This window comes from Nelumbo lutea, chromosome 5 (assembly GCF_056320005.1).
Source record: "Nelumbo lutea isolate HS-2025 chromosome 5, American lotus-T2T, whole genome shotgun sequence".
In the NCBI taxonomy this organism is placed as follows: domain Eukaryota; kingdom Viridiplantae; phylum Streptophyta; class Magnoliopsida; order Proteales; family Nelumbonaceae; genus Nelumbo; species Nelumbo lutea.
The window spans coordinates 2,094,324-2,114,646 of record NC_142688.1 but is presented as its reverse complement, the minus strand read 5'-3'; the positions used below and the strand labels follow the sequence as shown (position 1 = coordinate 2,114,646).

The 20,323-nt window shown below is 41.9% G+C and overlaps 2 protein-coding genes across 2 annotated transcripts; one reads left to right on the top strand and one right to left on the bottom strand.

Annotated features, from left to right (window-relative positions):
- Nucleotides 1–10,879: 10,879 nt before the first annotated feature.
- LOC148849787 (small nuclear ribonucleoprotein SmD3b-like) lies at nucleotides 10,880–13,875 on the top strand. Its single transcript, XM_088943873.1, has 5 exons — nucleotides 10,880–11,149; nucleotides 12,145–12,197; nucleotides 12,287–12,353; nucleotides 12,434–12,490; nucleotides 13,559–13,875. The coding sequence occupies exons 1-5, from the start codon at nucleotides 10,991–10,993 to the stop codon at nucleotides 13,619–13,621; spliced, it is 399 nt and encodes a 132-aa protein (XP_088799999.1). The 5' UTR covers nucleotides 10,880–10,990; the 3' UTR covers nucleotides 13,622–13,875.
- Nucleotides 13,876–17,258: 3,383 nt separating this feature from the next.
- Nucleotides 17,259–19,986, bottom strand: LOC148849786 (Tetratricopeptide repeat (TPR)-like superfamily protein). Its single transcript, XM_088945074.1, has one exon. The coding sequence runs from the start codon at nucleotides 19,381–19,383 to the stop codon at nucleotides 17,644–17,646; it is 1,740 nt and encodes a 579-aa protein (XP_088801200.1). The 5' UTR covers nucleotides 19,384–19,986; the 3' UTR covers nucleotides 17,259–17,643.
- Between the last annotated feature and the right edge of the window lie 337 nt (nucleotides 19,987–20,323).

Below are 20,323 nucleotides of genomic sequence, written 5' to 3'. Positions count from 1 at the left end.
TAAAACATAAATTTAAACAGATGTTAGAGGTAAAGTCCTCAGGAGATCTCATTATTTGAATACATCCCCGTATGAGGTACGAGTAATTTTCCATAAACAAAAACAAGCGATCGTTAGGTTAATTGCGCCAGTCTAAGGTTTCAAAACAAATCTTCAATGAAGTTGGACCCATGTAGGTTGACCTTAGGTCAAAGATTTTAACATTTATTAAACATGAAGCATTAAGGCACGTTATAGGGCTGCAATTTAGGCAGACTCAGAATGAAATTTGTACATATTTTTCAATCAATTTTACTTTAAATGAAAATATGTTAAAAATTTATTTCAAACTTGGTCAATCCGCCCAAGCCTTACTTGGCCTAACTTAGGTTGTCCTTGAGTTGATAAACCCGAATTTGACTTTGGATTGGGCCAAGCTCGAGTTGCAACTAGGGTTGGGTCTTGAATCTTGATTGATCCTCTACTCGACCCAATCCACTCGAGTTGCACCCTTAGCATGTGATGAAACAAGTCAACCCTATGGTGTGCTGACTTTTGGTCCATGATTTTAAAGTTTAAACATTTGGGCGATGGTTGATTATGGTGGCCTAGAATTTTAGATACAAAATTTGTACCTAATTCAGTTTTGCATTTGTTTGGAATTATAATTTGTACTTCTACCTGATACAAAATTTATAATTTTTGTGTCAATAGCTCTCACTAACAGTGTAAATTTACACTTGGTTCAGTTTTGTATCTATTTATAATTATAATTTATGCATCTACTTAATACAAAATTTATAATTTTTGTGTCCATAATTTTTCACTAGCAGTGTAAAATTTGTATCTCAAAAACTAATGCAAATTTTGCAACACCTTTCTACCACAATTTTCTCTCATAGAAATCACATCATCATGCTTCTTATCTCACTCCCAAACAAATAACTCTCCTCGTACCTCTGTTTTCTTGCAATATAAGGTGAGACCACACCATTTTACTTTTTATTTTAATTTTCACAAATAAATTAGACAACTAAACAGGTGTCAAATTCTGCAAGGTAACAAAACACAGCTATTATTTGACAGTTTCTGTAATTACAAAGGGACTACGGTGGTCTAGGGGCATATTAGTGTTTTGCCCAGGGTACGGAGAGAAAACTAGAAAGAGATGGTAAGATCTTGTAAATACAATAAGTCTAGGGAAGTTATGATTAATTTTCCCCACAGAACAAGTCACTGACTACTGTGCGTCTGTATTAGTAAAGCCTAAAAGGATTCGAAACAACCACCCGAAAGGTGAACAAGAAAAATAAAAAACTGAATCAAACAAAGAATCAATCAAAACCGAATAGAAAATGCAGTTAATCCGACCGATTGATTCGGTATTTCTGTATTTTTTAAAAACTGAAAACATCGGTTTTGTTTTGGTTAACTAATATAAGAATACCGTCGGTTAAGGAGATGTTTGAAACCGTGGCCGTTTTTCAAAAAAACGGTGCCACGTTGGCGTCACGGTCACCGTTTCGACGGCGATGTTGGCGTCACAACTCAACCGCAAGGGTGGTCCTCGTCCTCCCTCACAGTCAGTCAGTCACTGTTTTCGTTCGCCCTGCTTCTCCCTTCTCTTCGTCGTTCCATTTTCTTCTCCGCCGAGGCGCCAACGTTTCAGCCTTCACGCCTGGCTTCGCCGCCGCCGCCCTGTTTCTTCCCCACCTCTCTCTCTCATATCTCAGACTAACGCAATCACACTAAAACCTCCATCTCCATTTTATTCTCTACCAAAGCATCAGGCCACTGCCCCCCAATAACCAGGAATTGGTGCTCCCAGGCCACCGCCCACCAGGCCAGTTTGCGGTCGCCGGTTGGCCACCGCACCGCCGTCCAAGTTCTCAAGTAACTTGTTTTTTCTTTTCTTTTTTTATTTTTTATTTTCAAGTGCAAAAACATAAAGTATAAATAACCCGAAAAACCGTAATGCGGTTAACCGGTCCATCCTCAAAAAATCGCCCACCAATCACAATTGCATCGGTTCGATTTTGGTTAGGTTTTTGAAAAAATCAAACTGATTGGTTCAATTAAAAAAGAACTACGATTAAACTTGTGGTGGGCCGACCTTTGATCAAAGATTTCAAACATTTCAAAAAACACAAGCCTAAATTTGTTTTAAGTGTAAATTCAGTTTTACACCGATAGAAAATACGAACCAGTTTAGTTGTCGATGGAAATTGGAATTGATAAATTTTGAAAATTTACACCGGTCATGTTTTGCAAGGTATAAATTCTGTGAAAATTTATATAAAGAAGGAAGGAAGCATAGGAAGAAGAAAAAGGAAGAGGGTTATCATGTGAAAATTGGGCCGGGCCATGGGTGGCACGACTCAATTTACATTTTTATATAAGAGGTACTAGATTGGTATATTTTAAAAATCCGCATAATGAATTATCATATTTTTAAAGTTTAGGGACCAAAGTGTCACTAGAGCCAAATACAAGGTACTAGACAGAGAATTATTTGATAGGGTAAATTTCGTAAACTACCTTATTGTTTGCAAAATTGACTAACTCTATCCTTACTGTTTACATATTGTCAATTGACAATTGACGATACCCAACTGGTGAACAAATAAACCCAAAATCATATCATCGGTGACGACGACATTTTCCGGCCAAAAATGAATTCCCTCCTCATCTTGCATCATGAATTTCTCCAACTGCTCCATCCCCAACCACCAATTCTGTACTTAGATTACAAAGTGAACAAATCCCTACTCTCTCTTCCTACCCTTATTTCTTCGTTTTTTCGGAAAAGGTGGTTGAGACGGGAAAGAATTGAAAGCTCCCAACGGGGCAACAAGCACGGCTAGGGGGCCCCCGTCCTGATTGTAGGCTGCGAGGCAGGGGTAGGGAGCCTTTCCTTCCTTCCATGAGACAATGTCGAGGTCTCTCCTCGGCGGGAAGAGAGTTCATTGCAGTGGTGAGGCTTGGTCGGCTGCGCAGCCAGATGTCGGGGAGGGAGTGAAGGAAATTGTTGTTGATACTAATACTGGGACACTTGGTGCAACACTTGTTGCTGGTGGAACTGAAGTTGCTGGAACTGTTGCATTTAGGCCTGCATGGCTTGCATGCACTGCATCAAGTCTTCGAACTGACCTTGGCTGACCACCAGAGGGAGGATGGTGGGTTCAGTAAAGGTTGTTCCAATGGTAGAGGGTAATGGAATGGTCACGGGAGCCACCGTCAGGGGCCCATTCAGACTAGGTACCCTGTCCACGGAGAGGGGGACGATGAACTGCTCGATGCAGACGGTGGGTAGCTGGAGTTGTTCCTCTGGGGTGTTATGGCGTTCGGAGTTGCTAGGGGAAGCCATGGTGATGATGAGTTCTTTGAGGGAAGTTTCACAGAAGTTAGAGGAATGCCTTTTGAAGCGTTCCCACTGACGACGCCAAATGATGCTGCACAATATGGGCACTCCTAGCTGGCTGAGAGTTGGCTCCTAGCTGTGATGGACGGCACCTGAGAGGAAGAAGAAGGTGAAGAGTTCCCGGGGAGCTCTCCCGGAGGGAACACTCCGATGGCTAAGTTAGAACTCTGGGGAAAGCTCAAAGAAGATATAGAGAGTTAAGAGTGTTGAAAGTGCTAGCTTTGATACTTTCGCCTCGTGAGGGTTGAGGTTCTTTTATATCGAAGTTCAGCCACATCTGGCATAACCGCCACCGCCCTAGCCATTATTGCCAGGGCAGGTGTGGTAGGTGCAGGTTGCTGCCACAGACTGCTATTGCAAGGTACGGACTCGATAGGCGCGCCATGCTTTTCAGAGACAGCAAACAGAACGCCGCCTGGCAAGGGATCCGAGCCTTGCCACCGGATCCAGTAGGTACAAATGTCAGGCAGGCACGAATGTCAAGCAGATCTCCCTACAGCCTACCGAGATATTGTACGCCGAACCACTTGGAGCAGGTTTGCCTTGCACTGAGGTGCCGAGGTGCCCGCACTGGAGGCGGGCCTTAAGCAAGTTCGAATAGGAGTCTCGACGGTGCTGCCTCGAGGTATTTCTCCCTCGGGACACTTAGCCAAAAATTTGGGTGCTCTCTTCTTAGGAATGGAGAGCTCGAGACCCCTTAGGAGGAGCTCGGGTCTTAAGGGGATCTTAGGCCTTAAGAGGAGTTCGAGATCTCCCACACTTGGTGGGAGTCAAGGTCGGCCAGGCGCTAGTCCCCGGCGAGTCGCTTAACCCGCTGAGTGGCCAATGTTGGACTTGGTGGGTCCCTCCCGTTGAGTTACGATTGTGCTATTAGGCTGAGTTGTTCGTCGAGCCAGGTCACGCACACGTGTCCCCGTGCTACGAGGTCGGGCCAAATCACCCTCCATCAAGTATGTAATAGCTGTGTGATACATTTTTCAGTTAATATGCCTTTCATCCAAACGTTTTTATTCCGTTAGATAGAAATTATCCATTATTTTATTATTTTTTGTCAAAATGATTAAAAATAAAAAAATTGAAAAAAAAACATCAATGAGTTCCAACTTCCAATACGTTTAGGTTTTCCTTTTTCATTATTTTAATAAAGATAATAAAATAATGAATAATTTCTATCTGACGGAACAAAATTATTTGAATGAAAGGCACATTAAGTAGAACATGTATCACAGAGCTATTACATGCTCATGCTCACTCATTTTACCTTACGTGCCTACTACATCTGGATCCCCGTCAAACCAGCCTATTCTTTAATGAACTAAAGAATAGGGGATCTAGGTTGTAAAGACCTATAGGACACCATGCACAAACCAACATGACCCATTCTATCTTCGCTTGGAATGGGCATCACAAATTAAACTCATGAAGGCCTTAATCAAGAAAACACCCATGAATCCCTCTGTTTTGCAAAAATCAATACAGCTCGGCAACCCAAGTCTTCTTAATGTAAATAACTCATTTCAATAGTCAAAACTAACCCAAGACCGTATGCTATGGATAGCCACTAGTTTATGGAGTTTTCTAAGATACTATTGCACAAAAACACACAATTAAAATTCTACCCATAAAGCGCAGTCATAATTAAAAAATGCTATCCATAAAGCAATACAGAGGAAGAGATGACCCACTATACATGTCGGGCTCCATGGTAATCTCAGAATAGAAGGGGAAGAAATGAGCAAAAGTTTAAATTCACTCCAAGTTCTGATCAGAAGACAAAATCATGATCAGTCACCTAGTTACTTGTCATATTCCATGAGATTGTAGTTAAACTTATTTATATTCTTTTGTTTACTTTTATGCTAATCAGATAAGAAACAAGCAAAGGAGATATGCTCATCTGTAACAGATGTTTCGGCCTGAATAATCTATTTTTCTTGGCTCTTTTTTTAGTGAACTTTGGGGGCTGTTATTTCTGGCCCAACCAGAACCTATCATTGGAACTTTGAAGGATTTCTTTTTGGATCTTACAATCGATCCTTGTAGTCTGGAACCTATCCTTGGAGCTTTGAGGGCTGTAGTATGAAGTTACTGGTTTAACAGAGACAGAATCAAGAGAGAAAAAAAAAATGTTGTTGTATGAAGTTACTGGTTTAACAGAGACAGACTCAACAGAAAAAAAAAAAAAAAAAAAGTTGTTGTAACATGAAGTTACTAGTTTCACTATCCACCCATCAGAATAATTGTTCCCAAGCTTCTTACATTAAAATTATTTTTACCTGCTTTCGAACAATTAAGTGATTTGCTTCGAACAACATTTCCCCTTCTTTTTCTACGGGTCTTCATCTCTTTAAAGTTGAATTTGGGCATTTAAGAGAATAGGAAGAGATACTCTATTCTGACCTCCTTCTGATAACAAATTGAAGTAATGATTGTCTCTGCTCTTTTAACTTCTGTGGGAATCAATCTTGGCCTGTGCATTTTATTTTTCACATTGTATTCTATACTGAGGAAGCAGACAGGTAATGTTAATGCAAAAATACATTTCAAGAAGGTGTTTTTTATTTTTCTGGTATGACAACTTCAAAAGAAAAATGAAAAAAAAAAAAACATGAACACAGAAACCCATGGTGACTGATGTTTATTCAACATTTGTTCTGATCCAGAGACAGATTATCATATGAATGTAAAAACGAAACAAAAAATGACAATGGAAAGTAGACTTCTATCGATCAACACAAAGAAAAAATGAAAGAGAGATTATACGATCAACATATACAGGGTATGTGGTACGTCAAGCTAAAAATCCCCTATTTGGTTTGCTTGATATGACCTGAAACAAATCAAAAATGAAACGCGAGATCTGGAAGAGGCAGACGCCGGAAGCCATATCTAGACCTCCGACGTTAAAATGAACGCAAATGGCTGTCGATATGGCAGAACAACGCCTTGAACGGTAGATCAACCGTTTTCTGGCAATGAAAATTGGTCTGGACGACCAGGGATGAAGGTAGACAACGGTGAGATTTGAAGGGGGAGCTTATTCAATGAAAGAAGACAATAATGGTTAAAAAATGAACGCAAGTCGTCAGGATGCAAAATCCGAGCTTGCCTTCGAAAAAATCGTGGAGATGGCACTGGCGAGATGACCGTTGGACGGCGTATGAGGAGAAGATAACACTCTGGGTTGGCGTTCTCGATATTATTTTCTCACGAATGGCCTTTTTCCATTCTCATTGGGGTCTCACCATTTTGGTGCGACCCGCGTATCGAGTTTTGGGAACCCGCGTCTCAGATCTTTCTCTTCCCATCCCATTTTTTTCTTCAAAACAAACACCTGATCGATTCATTTCAATCAGAAACCATTGGGTTTGGATCTCATAGCGCTCAATCGCCGTTTGTGCGTCGAACCGTCCATTTGTTAGTATTGGCTTTGCATCGGTGTTGGTTTGTCGATCGGTTTTCGACCTATATCGGGCGCTGAATCCGGTGGAGTTTAAGAAGAGATGGAAGGATTTAGAAGGATAGCTTAGAGAAATGGTCAAATTCATAGGCGGATTTGGCCCTCCAATGACATTGTGACATGTGATACCTTAGAATAAATGGGTGATACACGGAATCACTTAGGCAGCAACTTGCCTTAGCCAAGATGATGGCCATTTGGCACAGGCGTCGAATTGGTGACTTGGCGACTTGGCACAAGCGTCGACTTGGTGACCTCGACCACAATTCAAGTCAGCAATAAGCGCATCGTCTAGGGCTGACTTGCAACACCTCATCACTAGCCGAAGTGACCTCGATGCAAGGAGCGACCTCCCTCGAGGGCGTGCCAGCCTGATTGAGGTCTAGGTGGCGACCTGCGAGACGTGATTGCCAACAAATTCGGCATGCCTATCCCAACACTCCCACGATCCTTGGAAATTAGCCCACGTGCCAAACGTTCCAGAGGGTGGTCAACGTGCATGGCGGTTGCCTTCGGGAATCTCAGACCACTTAGGCGACCTCTCAGAAATCTCGGATGCGGTGCGTGAAGCCCACGCCAAACAATGCCTATATAAAGGCACCAACCTCAATGGCATAGGGGGGCAAGTAAGTATATTCTAGCTCTCATACTTTATGATTTTTAGTGCACAATTTACTACGAGAGTACTGACTTAATCATCAGAGCGACCTCGCCGGGTTAGCCACCCCAGGTCCTTTGACATTGATTCCTTAAAAGTCTCTAAAGAACTACGAATCTCAACAATCAATCCAGCTCGCCACCAGTCAGCTCGGCACCTAATAGGCAGCTTGACACCTAATAGGTAGCTCGGCCCTCTGGTCAGCTCGTCACCTAATATGCAGCTCGGCCCTCTGGTCAGCTCAGCACCTAATAGGCAGCTTGGCCTCCAGGTCCTCACCCAGCAAAATTCTCCAATTCGGCCTCTAAGTCATCGGCCACTTGGAAGCAGACCGAATGACAAGGTACTTAGCACCAAAAATTGATTCATCAATTGGCGCTGTCCATGGCAGATGCTACAAAAAGCTAAGTTCTCATTTTCTGAAAGGCTAAGTCTTCTTCTTCCAGAAAGCTAAGTTCTCTCCTTTTAGAAACTGAAGCTCTCACTTTCTAGTTTTCATTTTTTATGAACTCAAAGACTATGCAGGAAGTTGATGGCCAACAGACTAAGCAGCTCTGCCGACTTTATTTCAACTCGGATAAAGCCTCACCAGTCCTCTTCGCGAGGTACCCTCTACAAGATGAGCTCTTCGTGGCTTCCGCGAAAGTTGGCAGCCAACGGACTGCATGGACGCCCCTTGTTGGTCGAGCCTTTCAAGGCTCCCATGCGAGCTGGTGACCTAAAGTTAGTAGTGTTGCCCCCTTAGGTCGAGCTCCCAATAGCTTCTTGTAGGAGTGAGTGACCGACGTCACTAACGAGACTAATGCAGCGCAGCCGTAGCTCTAAAAGTGTTGAACTGATAAAAGACTTCGGCATCACATAAGACCCAGTCGCCTCTTCGACATGGGCAAAACCAAGGGTAAGGAGAGTGGATTGTGAGTCGCTCCCAGAGCCTAAGGGCTAAAGTAGTTCGTATTCAGCACGAGAAAACAAAAGAAAGACTAGTCCGCTCTCAGCACCATGATGGATGCAAACTTGATTTCTTCATAGCCGACCTCCACCTCGGTTGCGGGCTCCACATCAAACTCACTGGCTAGGGCCAACTCGAAGAACGTTGCGTCGAAGTTTACCTAGGTGGAGCGACCTGATAAAGCAGTCACATAAAACCCCCACTTAAGGACAGCATGATGAGCTTCACTCTTGAGGTACTTAGCTGGATTGTAGAACCTCTTGATGGCCACATCCCTAATAAGGTAGATGTCCTTGGGGTACTTGCTCCACCTCTCCTTGAAAAGATGAATTCGCTCTCGGGCCCCGAAAATAAAGGTGGCGAGGTCCTACACAAGGCTGCAAACGCTTGGACTCTTCCGACTTGAGAAGCAAATTGGATCGACGCTTACGAGCTCATCGAATTAGTCATTACAGGCCAAAAGGAGCAATCTACTCCCTTCGCCGAGTTACTTTCATCTCAGGAGTGGGGGGCAATTGATGAGGGCGGATTTGGCCCTCCAGTGACATTGTGACACGTGATATCTCGAAACAAATGGGTGACACCCAAAACTACTTAGGCAACAACTTGCTATAGCCAAGATGATGGCGACCTGGTGACCTGGCACAGGCACCGACCTGGCAACCTGGCACAAGCGCCGACTTGGAGACCTTGCATAGGTGCTGAACTGGCGGCCTGGCACAGGCGCCGACCTGGTGACCTCGACCACAATTCAGGTTGGCAAGGAGCACCTCGTCCAGGGTCGACCTGCAACACCTCATCACTAGCCGAAGTGACCTCGACGCAAGGAGCGACCTCCCTTGAGGGCATGCCGACCTAATTGAGGTCTAGGTGGCGACCTGCGAGACGTGCTCGTCGACAAATTCGGCTTGCCTATCCCAATACTCCCATGATCCTTGGAAGTTAGCCCACATACCAAACATTCCGGAGGGTGGTCAACATGCATGGCGGTTGCCTCCAGGAATCTCTGACCATTTAGGCGACCTCTTGGAAATCTCGAAAGCAGTGCATGAAGCCCACGCCAAACAATGCCTATATAAAGGCACCAACCCCAATGGCATAGGTGGGCAAGTAAGCATATTCTAGCACTCATACTTTATGATTTCTAGCTTGTAATCTACTATGAGAGTACCGACTTAATCATCGGAGCGACCTCGCCGGGTTAGCCACCCTGGGTCCTCTAACATTGATTCCTTTTAGCTCTCTAAAGAACTACGAAGCTCAACAATCAATCTAGCTTGCCACCAGTCAGCTCAACACCTAATAAGTAGCTCGGCACCTAATAGGCAGCTCGACACCTAATAGGCAGCTCAACACTCTGGTCAGCTCGGCACCTAATATGCACCTCGGTCCTCTGGTCAACTTGTCACCTAATATGCATCTCGGCCTTCTGGTCAGCTCGACACCTAATAAGCAACTCGACCTCTAGGTCCTCACCCAGCAAAATTCTCCACTTCGGCCTCTGAGTCATCGGCCACTTGGAAGTAGATCGAATGACGAGGTACTTAGCACAAAAAACTGATACCTCACCAAAAATTGATTCATCAATTTAGCAATGCTTCATCTTTGTTATATTCGTTGTCATGCTCCACTGAATCGATATTGACAAATGGAATCTGGTCGATGCATCATGATGAAGTTACCTTCAATCAAAGGAGGAAAAAAAAAGGACAGACACGGAAATTTGAAGATTCTAGTTTTCCCGATGCATTAGAAATCCAGACCGGTATTCAGATCTGTTGCGATGAATGGGTGGGTATTGATCAATGTTGTGTGTTGTGGGTTTCATGTTGAGTATGAGAGCTAGAATATGCTTAAGTCAGTACTCTCATAGTAGATTGCGAGCTAAAAATCACAAAAGTATGTGAGCTAGAACATGCCTATTTGCTCCCTCATGTCATTGGGGTTGGTGCCTTTATATAGGCATTGTTTGGTGTGGGCTTCACACACCATATCTAAGATTTCTGAGAGGTCGCCTAAGTGGTCTGAGATTTTCGGAGGCAACTGCCATGCGCGTTGACCACCCTCCGGATCATTCGGTACGTGGGCCAACTTCCAAGGATCATGGGAGTGTTGGGATATGCATGCCGAATTTGTTAGCGAGCACGTCTCGCAGGTCGCTAGTTCGGCGCCTGTGCCAGGCTGCTAGTTCGACGCTTGTGCCAAGTCGCCAGGTGGGCGCCTGTGCTAGGTCGCCAGCTGGGACACCATCACCTTGGCTAAGGCAAGTTGTTGCCTAAGTGCTTCCGGATGATAGGGCCAAATCCGCTCTCATGAAATAACAGGGGAGGTTTTAGACAATTGAAAAAAATGTTAAGGATACTTTAAGACAATAACCATAGATTATGGGTGGAATTAGTTAATTTCACAATCAGTAGGGATAATTTAAAAAATTTACGCTATTTGATATGCTTCTATAATTACAAATCGGCATCTAGCACTCGGGTCATAGTAGGGTTTTGGGGAGACGGAAGAAAGATAGCCATGAGCAGGAGCTTGGGGATACCAGTAAAGCTCCTACACGAAGCAGCAGGGCATGTGGTGACGGTGGAACTAAAGAGCGGAGAGCTTTACAGAGGTAGCATGATTGAATGCGAAGACAACTGGAATTGCCAACTAGAAAACATTACCTTCACCGCCAAGGTATTCCTTGTCATTTCTTTTTCTTTTTCTTTTTCTTTGTTTTTTTTTTTTTCAATTTCCTTTTCAGTGCTTCCTCCTTTTTCGGTTTCTTAGAGATACCACGTTTTTCTGTATTTTCCGGTTCTTTCTCTTTCTATGCGCGGGCATGCTTAATATGATTTGTGGTTTTCTGATTTGTATGTGTAAACCTTAAGATAAAACCCTAGATCTTAGGTCCTTCAGCTTTCACAATTGGTGCACCTTATTGGCACTGGTTTCAGTTCCGAATCGTCCATGAGTTATAGTTTTAAATAAGTGATACTCCCAGAGACTTTAGACTTGATAAGCCCTATCAAATGCCCTGGTATGACGGGTTGTAATGCAACCGATTCCACTTCGAACCTAATGGCTAATGCAGATCGCGACTGGATTTTGTACTAGTACAGTCAACAGTGGTACTTATTTGGTAAGCATATTACATTATTTATTCGGTAATGTGATACAGCTTTGACCAGTGCATCTCTATGAAGCACAACGACCAAGTCATTCTAGCCCAAAGAGAAGGCTGATTTAAGACCTTGTAGCACTGAGTGGAGCTTAGCCCTTGCCAATCTCTAACAAGTAGTGGGTAGGTTGATAAGGTATTTGCCAAGGTGTCTTTAAACACTACAACACATGTCTATCCCACTTCCCTTGTCATTATTTCCCGTTTATATTTGAGGTTTATCTAGTTGCAATCAGGGAGATGGAGGATTTATTGAATACTATAATAATCCAAAATTGTTGTTTAAGACACAAGGAAAGATATTATGTTTCTTGTTTATTCATTATTTATTTACTATATCTCAATAAATCGATGCTTCACCTGAATGTCATCATACATCTATTTTTTTTTGCTATTTTGAGTTTAATTCTTTGTCTCAGCCCTGATATGTAGTTATTCTTCACTTAATATACATCTCATCTAATCTATACCCTGACTTATATTTGTTGCTGATGTGTTATCTTATCCATAGGATGGGAAGGTGTCACAGCTCGAGCATGTATTCATCCGAGGTAGCAAAGTCAGGTAGCTCTTTTGTTATTTCTATTTGAGAATAGTTGTTTTTGAGGAATTAACTACAACCGATTCCTAATTGAAGTTATTGGTTCCTTCAGGTTTATGGTCATACCTGATATGCTCAAGAATGCTCCAATGTTTAAGCGCCTGGATGCTAGAATCAAGGTAAGGGTATGCTTGTGCTTGCTTTTTATCTTCCAAGATCTTCCTCAGGTCCATTTAATTTCTCTATCTACTTCTTGAAGGGTAAAGGCACTTCACTTGGAGTTGGCCGTGGCCGTGCCGTTGCAATGCGAGCTAGAGTAAGTTTTCACTATTATTTGATGTCCATTAAAGTTAGCATAAAAACCAAGGGTCATCTACTATTCTTTGATTAATGATGAGAATTCTTAAAATTTTCATTAGTAATTTAGGTGATGTCTGGTACGGTGACTGTTTCTACTTGAAATGCTGCTATGTATCAGCACCACCTAGGCGTTTTGAGTTTAAACGCCAATTTTCTGTTTGATTGAGACTGTTTTGAGTTAAAACAGTCATCAAACACTTATACTAGAAACATAAACATAAATGAGGGGGTGTTGGGGGGCACCAAATTGACGTATCCTCCATCAACTGGCTGTTTGAAGAAACAGTCCAATGATTTAGTTCTTAATGGTATCTTATGTGGCACTTAGAGATATATTCTGGTGTATCAGGTACCTGTTAGAATGGATATACACCGTTTAATACCCATAAGCCCTAAGCAAGGCTTCTTTTTTAGTTTCGTTCCAATTTTTAGTTATAGGGTTCCTTTTTTAGTTTTATGCTTCTAGAACCATTAGATCTGCATATAGATGTTAATCTATGTGTAATAATGAATTAATCATCGGAAAACATTTATTTTTAAATTTGAACATTGGATAAAATCAGTGTAGTAAGGTGGTGTCACATTGAATATAAACATTTCATTTTAAACTTGTTAAATGCCTAGCTGACCATAAGTACCAACCAAACAAGTTTGGCAGTTTGACATGAAATGTCATTGCCTCTCTAAACATTTGAGCCTGAAATGGCAATGGCACGAAACACAACCTTAGTAGTCACATTCATAACACGTTAAACAAAGAGTATTAGTAAAGGGAAGAGAAAAAAACTCTATTTAGTGGGGGTTGGGGTTGGGGGGTGCAAGTGGAACTTTGATTTGTGAGTTTAAATATATTTGTTGGTTCCATTAGAAAAACCCTTGTAATGGGAAAAGAAAATGAAATGCCTAATAACCGTTTATAGCTTTTGACTTTCGAGTAAGCAGAGGTTCACCAAATATCACTAGTCTTTAAAACAATAAAAAATATGTTTATATGACACCTTTATTTGCCTTGTCATCTCTTCAGGCTCAAGCTGCTGGTCGTGGTGCTGCACCTGGTAGGGGTGTTGTGCCACCCGTGCGGAGGTAGTCTGTCCTAAATGGATTTCCAGCAGCTTCTTCATGGTGGGGACTTCTCTTGTACTAGGAGGGGCTTGAATGTTTCTTTGCGAGATTTTCTTTTAATTGCCCAAGAAAAAAGGTGGTGGAAGTAAATGCCTTGTCATTAGATTTTGTCTTGTCAGCTTTTAGGCTAACTTTATGCATAGACTACTACCAAGTTTCTATGTACCATTATCGTGAACAGAAATACAGAATGAGCAAGAGACACCACTGGTTATTGAAGATGCCCCTCTTCTCTGATGTGAGATTGGTTACTCTGATGAGCAACAGACCTTTTTCTTTTTGTTTTCGTTTATTTGTGCGTGCGAGAGAGCGAGCCAATCCTTAGTTACCAATTTTCCGACTGCCGAGTCCCAATTCCCAGGCTTCCAGCTAGTTTCTTAAGTGTATCCTCGTTCTTGGCATAACACACTGGGCTCGTATTGGACCTATTGGTTCTGCGTATGATCTATTCTCTGAATTATGATGGGTTCTGTTGTATTTTTTGATAGAGATGAATAAACTGTATTAGCTGAAAGGCCAAGAAACATAGTTCTGTACATCACGAAGATCGGTTGGTAATTGATCAAAATACATGAAAGAGTGGGAACTCAGTTTTGCCTTTCTTAAAAACCCCGATTCCCTGATAACCATTTAATGGGTTTCGTTACTTGATTAGCCATTACATGGGGTGAGGTTGGGGGGGGGGGTCTGGATTGGAGACTGTATTTGGTCCAATTCAATCCAGTCCAATGTGAATCCATTACAAACCTGGTCCCATCCAGTAATGCTTTGGATCATTTTGGACCATCCAATTTGTTCAAATTTGTTTTAATTTAGATTGGTTCGAACTTAAGCTTATCTATTGACACTTGTATTCTTATCTTCTATCAATGGATGGTCTATTGTCTCAATCCAGCCCAATTCAATATAAATTCATTATGGATGGACCATGTCCAATCCAATTTAATAAATATTTTGGACCATTAAGGCTGGATGGTCTAATTCAATGTCTTATTGGTCTGTCCAATCTGCCCAAAGTGGTTTTGATTTGGATGGATTCCAATGCATGAGAAATATGAAACGAAGGAGACGGTAATGTTATCTCTGTGTAATGGAATAGATTCATGAGGTGTTAGCAACATTCTGGTTTTTGTAAGAAACTGAATCACTTTCATACAAGTTCAAAGTATCAATACAGTCCAATATGCCGATGGGGTGTATTGGACTTTGTAACACGGCGTTTATTTTTTTAAGTTTTTCTTTTAATCTATTCAAATTCAAGGGGATCAGTATAAGGACTGCTTACCTTGAAATGAGTCCGCGTTCAGTGCATCCGTGGGTTCACGGGATACGCGAACCTGCCAATGAGAGGCGATCATGTCGGCTGGGTGATATTGAGAGTAAAGTGGCTGGTTCAACCGGACACAAAATGACAAAAATCGATCATTCCAAAATTTGTTCGAACTCTCACTCCTCCCTCCCATTCCAAAATTTGTTCGAACTTACTCCTCCCTCCCATTCTTCTTCACAGTTGCTCATTATTCTAGTATTGAATGGGTGTCTTTCAATACTTCAAGAATGACGAACATTAATTTAGGTGTACTCCTATGACCTAAGTTCGAATGATCTGAAATCTAAAAATTCAAAGGACGGGGGTTTTATACTTGTAGAGCTCTTAACCATCTTATGCTTGAGCATGGGGCTGCGTGTTGGCTGGGTTCCACATGGGTGCCATAAATGTTGAATAGCCATGGGCACTTCATATGGTTTTCTAGGTGGTTTTATCAGGTATGAGCTTGTGGCTTGCAAGCTAGAAATGTACGTGTTTATCATTGTGTATATAATTGTAAAGAAAAAAAAAAAAAAGTGACAACTGACAAGCGATTCTTCTTATTTTTGTGTGTATGTTGGAATATTGTGGGTTAATAAGAAAAAGTTGTTGCTGGACCGGTAGTGAAACAGGTGCTGTCTCAAGGTTTATATTAGCTTTTGAGGCTGAAATTGTAACAGCAGATTGCTGTAAACAAATCGTTCCTGTGGAAGCAAAAAGTAGGAGTTAAAATGAAAGGAGAAATATAGTGGGTTGACGGCATTCCCGTACATGTCACAATGCTGGATTTTTTGCCGCCTTGCAGTCAGGACAAGTTAGGGTTAGGAGGAGACGAGGACAAGAGATGGGGAAGTGAGAGTTCGAAATGTTAGGGCTCGGATTTCTTGCGGCCTATTTATACTTTTTTATTTTCTTTTGCGTTTTTGTCTTTTTGCGAGTGGCTGAACCGAGTTTGTTCAGTTAACGGTTAAACACCCGTTAAAGTCAGTGGTTTTGCGAAAAACAAACGTGGTCTTCTCTGATTGGTGCTTCACGCATCCTGTGAACCCACATATGCACATAAGGCGGACTCCCCTGAAATAGGATAAATCTCAAAACAAGTTCGGATCATCTGCCCACAAGAACTCTGCCCACGCCTACCCACAAAATACTATTCCCCGTGAATTAGGAATATCTCCCCTTGTATAATATTATGTAGAGGATGAGATGTTTTTCATGTGTGGCTCTGATAAACGTGAACAGAGTTCTTGTGGGCAGAAGATCTGGACTCTCTCAAAACAGCAAGGATTTCACATATCGCTGACCCACCCATAAGACATATCAGCTGATATGGGTATCGGGTATTGATTGATAGTTGATACGTAGAGCGTAAATGCAAATAAGTGTGAATGCAAATATGTAGAGTGTAGAACGGTTCATATAAATTGCAAAATTGGGTTAGTTTTGCATCGACAAATTTACCTTCTTACCAAACAAACTTTTAGCTTTAATGGATGCAAACATGAATTCCAATAAAGCATATGATATTTTTTTTATCAAAAGTCCAATTGAATGCAAATTTACTTCTTTTTTATTGATATACTTTCACATCTTATTATCAATGTAAATATGCATTGGTCTGTTATTTGTCAATGCATAAATATAATGTTGCCAAATACAAGCAAAAGTGAACCAGAGTGCAAATTTACCCTGAACCTGGATTTACACTCCATTTGCATCGTTTCCAAATGCAGCTTTAGGTTCAGTTTGAAAGGAATATAAATGCAAATATGTAATGCAAAACCTTATATTTTATATTATTTTGTATATATGTGCATTTATACTCTTTCCAAACTAGCCTTAGTTTTCATACAATCATGCGATTAATCAATCCTATAGACTATTTTTAGGCTACAATCATGCATCAGCAATCAATTCCACTTCTATAAGCCTTCTTTTGATGCAGTTAAAATGATGCTTTGGAATGTCTTCCTCACAAACTTTTCAACCTTTACATGAAATGAAATAGTTTCCTTGTAGTTTTCATCTATTTTTATAACAAGTCAATTGTCTAAAATGAATATGTTCTTGGTTAACACTATTTTGAATTGTGGGTTAGAATGCTATGCAACGGGACTGATATTGGTTCGGATTCCAAGCAAAACCAATGGAAAGAATTCATTTCATGTGATGGCATGAGACTCAATAATGAACCCTATTATCATATTTTAATTTACTTCTGACCCAACCGAAGAAGTTGCAACGGGAGAATTTCTAACTCAGAACTAACCCACATGCAATTGAGGCTTATAACTTGCATTCAAGAGTGAAACTCATTTATTCATTGAATTCCAATCAGAAATCACTGGGAAACAAAACGTCGATAAATTTGACTGGTTGGCTGTAGTTCATTTAATGACTCTGTAGTCTGCACTGGTCCGTTTAGAATGAAGACCGAACCGTGGCCGAGTCATTTGTCTCGTTCATCTCGAACTCGTAGACATCATGAGAAGCAGTAGATGATGCCAGAAGAAATGCATGACTGTTGGTCTGTTGCATTCCACAATCCACATGGCGTGCAGAATTCGGACTACTTTTTATGGCGTGCAGGGATAATATGAACCGCTTTGAAACGTGAAAGATTCGATTCAGCATGCAGGTAGAAAATCTCTCTCATTTTCTTCTTTCTGGACTCGTCGTTACCAGTAATCTCCACAAGAACACGAACCGCTTTCGAATCGATGAAAGCGAAGCCGATCCCTCACCAAAATCACCCGGTTTAATACCTTTGAAACAACTTTCATCCATCCATGGCAGTCCAGGCAAGTCCTGAGGTTTTTTGAGACTCGAATTTCGGTTCTAGGACTGGTCTTTAGGATTCCATAGGCTGTCGCCAGCTTTTCGCTATGACAATTCAGGTTTCCTTCCTTTTCCTCCTCAGAAATATCCATCAAAACTAGTTCTCTGCTAGGAACAAATCCCTCCAGTTTAATCCGCTGACTCAATCTTTCCAACACCCTGTATATGGCCTGCGATTCAGGGTGTGTTTGATCACCCACCTTGAACTGGTGAACAACACTCCCCACCTCAATCCAACTCAATCCACTGTTCTTTCTAACTCCCTTCTTTCTCATCAATTGCCTCACTCTCTGAGCGCTATTCCATCTTTTTGCAGAAGAGTAGATATTCGAGAGCAGGACATAGTCTCCGCTGTCGGCGCGTGCCATTTGATTGATCGCAGCCTCACCTAATTCGGCCTTTCCGTGAATTCTACAAGCACTTAACAGCGCCCTCCATATTACGACATCCGGTTCAATCGGCATTTCCATTATCATTGAGTGAGCTTCTTCCAAGAACCCAGCTCGACCTAGTAGGTCAACCATTGCTCCATAATGCTCGAGCTGTGGCTCGATTAGGTAATGCCTTTTCATTGAAGTGAAGTAGTCGCGACCTTGATCGACCAGGCCGCAGTGGCTGCATGCAGTTAAGATTCCAATGAAGGTGATAGAATCAGGAGTTTGACCTTCACGCTCCATTCGGGAGAGTATTGCCATTGCATCTGATGCAAGCCCGTGAATCGCTAGTCCTGTGATCATGGCATTCCACACAGATACATCATCCCGTCGAATGCAGTTGAAAATTTGCTTGGCAGTTTGGATCCTTCCACATTTTGAGTACATATCTATCAGTGCTGCGCTCAATATAAAATTGAGCTCGATTTGTTTCTCGATCATCAATTTGTGTACCCATTCGCCGTGGTTAAGAGCTCCAGTTCGAGCACACGCAGTGAGAACAGAAGCAAACGCGAACCCATCTGGACTGAAGTTCGAGTTGATCATCTGCTGAAATATATTTATAGCTTCCTTTGGGCGGGCGTTTCTAACACAACCCGCAATCATCGAGTTCCATGAGACAACATCTTTGCATGGCATTTGGGAAAACACTCGATTTGCATGATCAAATTCTCCTGTCTTCATATAACCTGAAATAATTAAATTTGCAGATACGAGATCAAAACCCCACCTGGGAATTTCACCGAGGAGTCGATTAGCGTCATCGATGCGACCACAGGCAACAAAGTTTGCTATCAGAGAGGATACAATGGATGGATAGGATTGGAACCCGGATTTAATAACGCTAGTGTGGATACGGCTTACGGTTTCGAAATTCAATGATATCTTGCAGGCTTCAAGAACAGAGAGAAGTGTTTGTTGATCGAATTGGGTTACCCTGCAAAGAACTGTTTTATAGTCCAGAAGGGCCTTTTGTGGGGAACCCTTTTCTATGGAGGCTTGGATGACAGAACCACAGTGAGATGATAATAACTCTAGAGTTGATGTTTGTGCTCTGAGGCATTTTGTCAAACGGTTACGAACTGATTGAAGGTTCATAAACCATCCAAGTGACAATGGCGGCACTGTTATGTTTCTGAAGAACATATTCACAGTTTAAGTTGAGGGAATATACAACAACTTGCACCGAATTTCATAGGGGTAAAATGAAACCTGGAACTCTCTATTCGGAGTGGACACTGGACAACGCGTCCTTCCTCTGTTGCCTGTTCCTGTTCCTGTTCTACCAAGGTTGGAGACTTGGAGTTGGAGGAACTCTTGATCCCAAGTGCCTTTTATTGTCGAACATAAATGATAAAACACAACGGAGGTTTTAAAGAAAAAAGGAGGAGAAAACAGTCAACAATAGTGTGTGATGTCATTAGAGATTTGGGCATTAAGGAGGCGGGTTTAAAGGTACCTCCCAAATCTGACTGTGGCACGAATTAATGGGCTCCAGTAAATGCTAATTGCTTAGCCCCACCTCCATCAACATATAGCATAGATGTCCAATCCATCAAACTAATGGACGCTCCAACTGGTCTGGGGGCAAAATAACTGATGAATCATTCCCATTGAGAACGAGGCATCAATCAAAACCTTTCGACCTTTTCATCCAGTTAGAAGTTTGGTCAGGAAGGGTAAACGGGTTCGATTGGTCCTTGTGTTTCTTTGACCTTTTCATTCCCTCTTAAGATTATGAATGCTTGGCTGCTCCCAATAAAATATGTCTGTGTGCTGTGTGCATGCGTGTGACGGTGTGAATGAGAGTGGATCTCAGATTTCCTGTATCTTTTTTATTTTCCCCTAAATTTCATACACTAATCACTCTGACAAGTATCAAGGACTTGTAAAACCAAGTCGCTCTCACATGTATGTGAGAGATCCTGGTGATCATAAAGCAAGCACATTCTTGACTCTCTTGAGGATTGGATACATCAGACGCACGAGTTGCCAGCTACTGAAGCCTCAAGGATTTTTTCTTTTAAATGTATGAAGTCGCGGAGGAATATACCAAGACTTGGTTTTGAGATTGAACCCTTCAAGA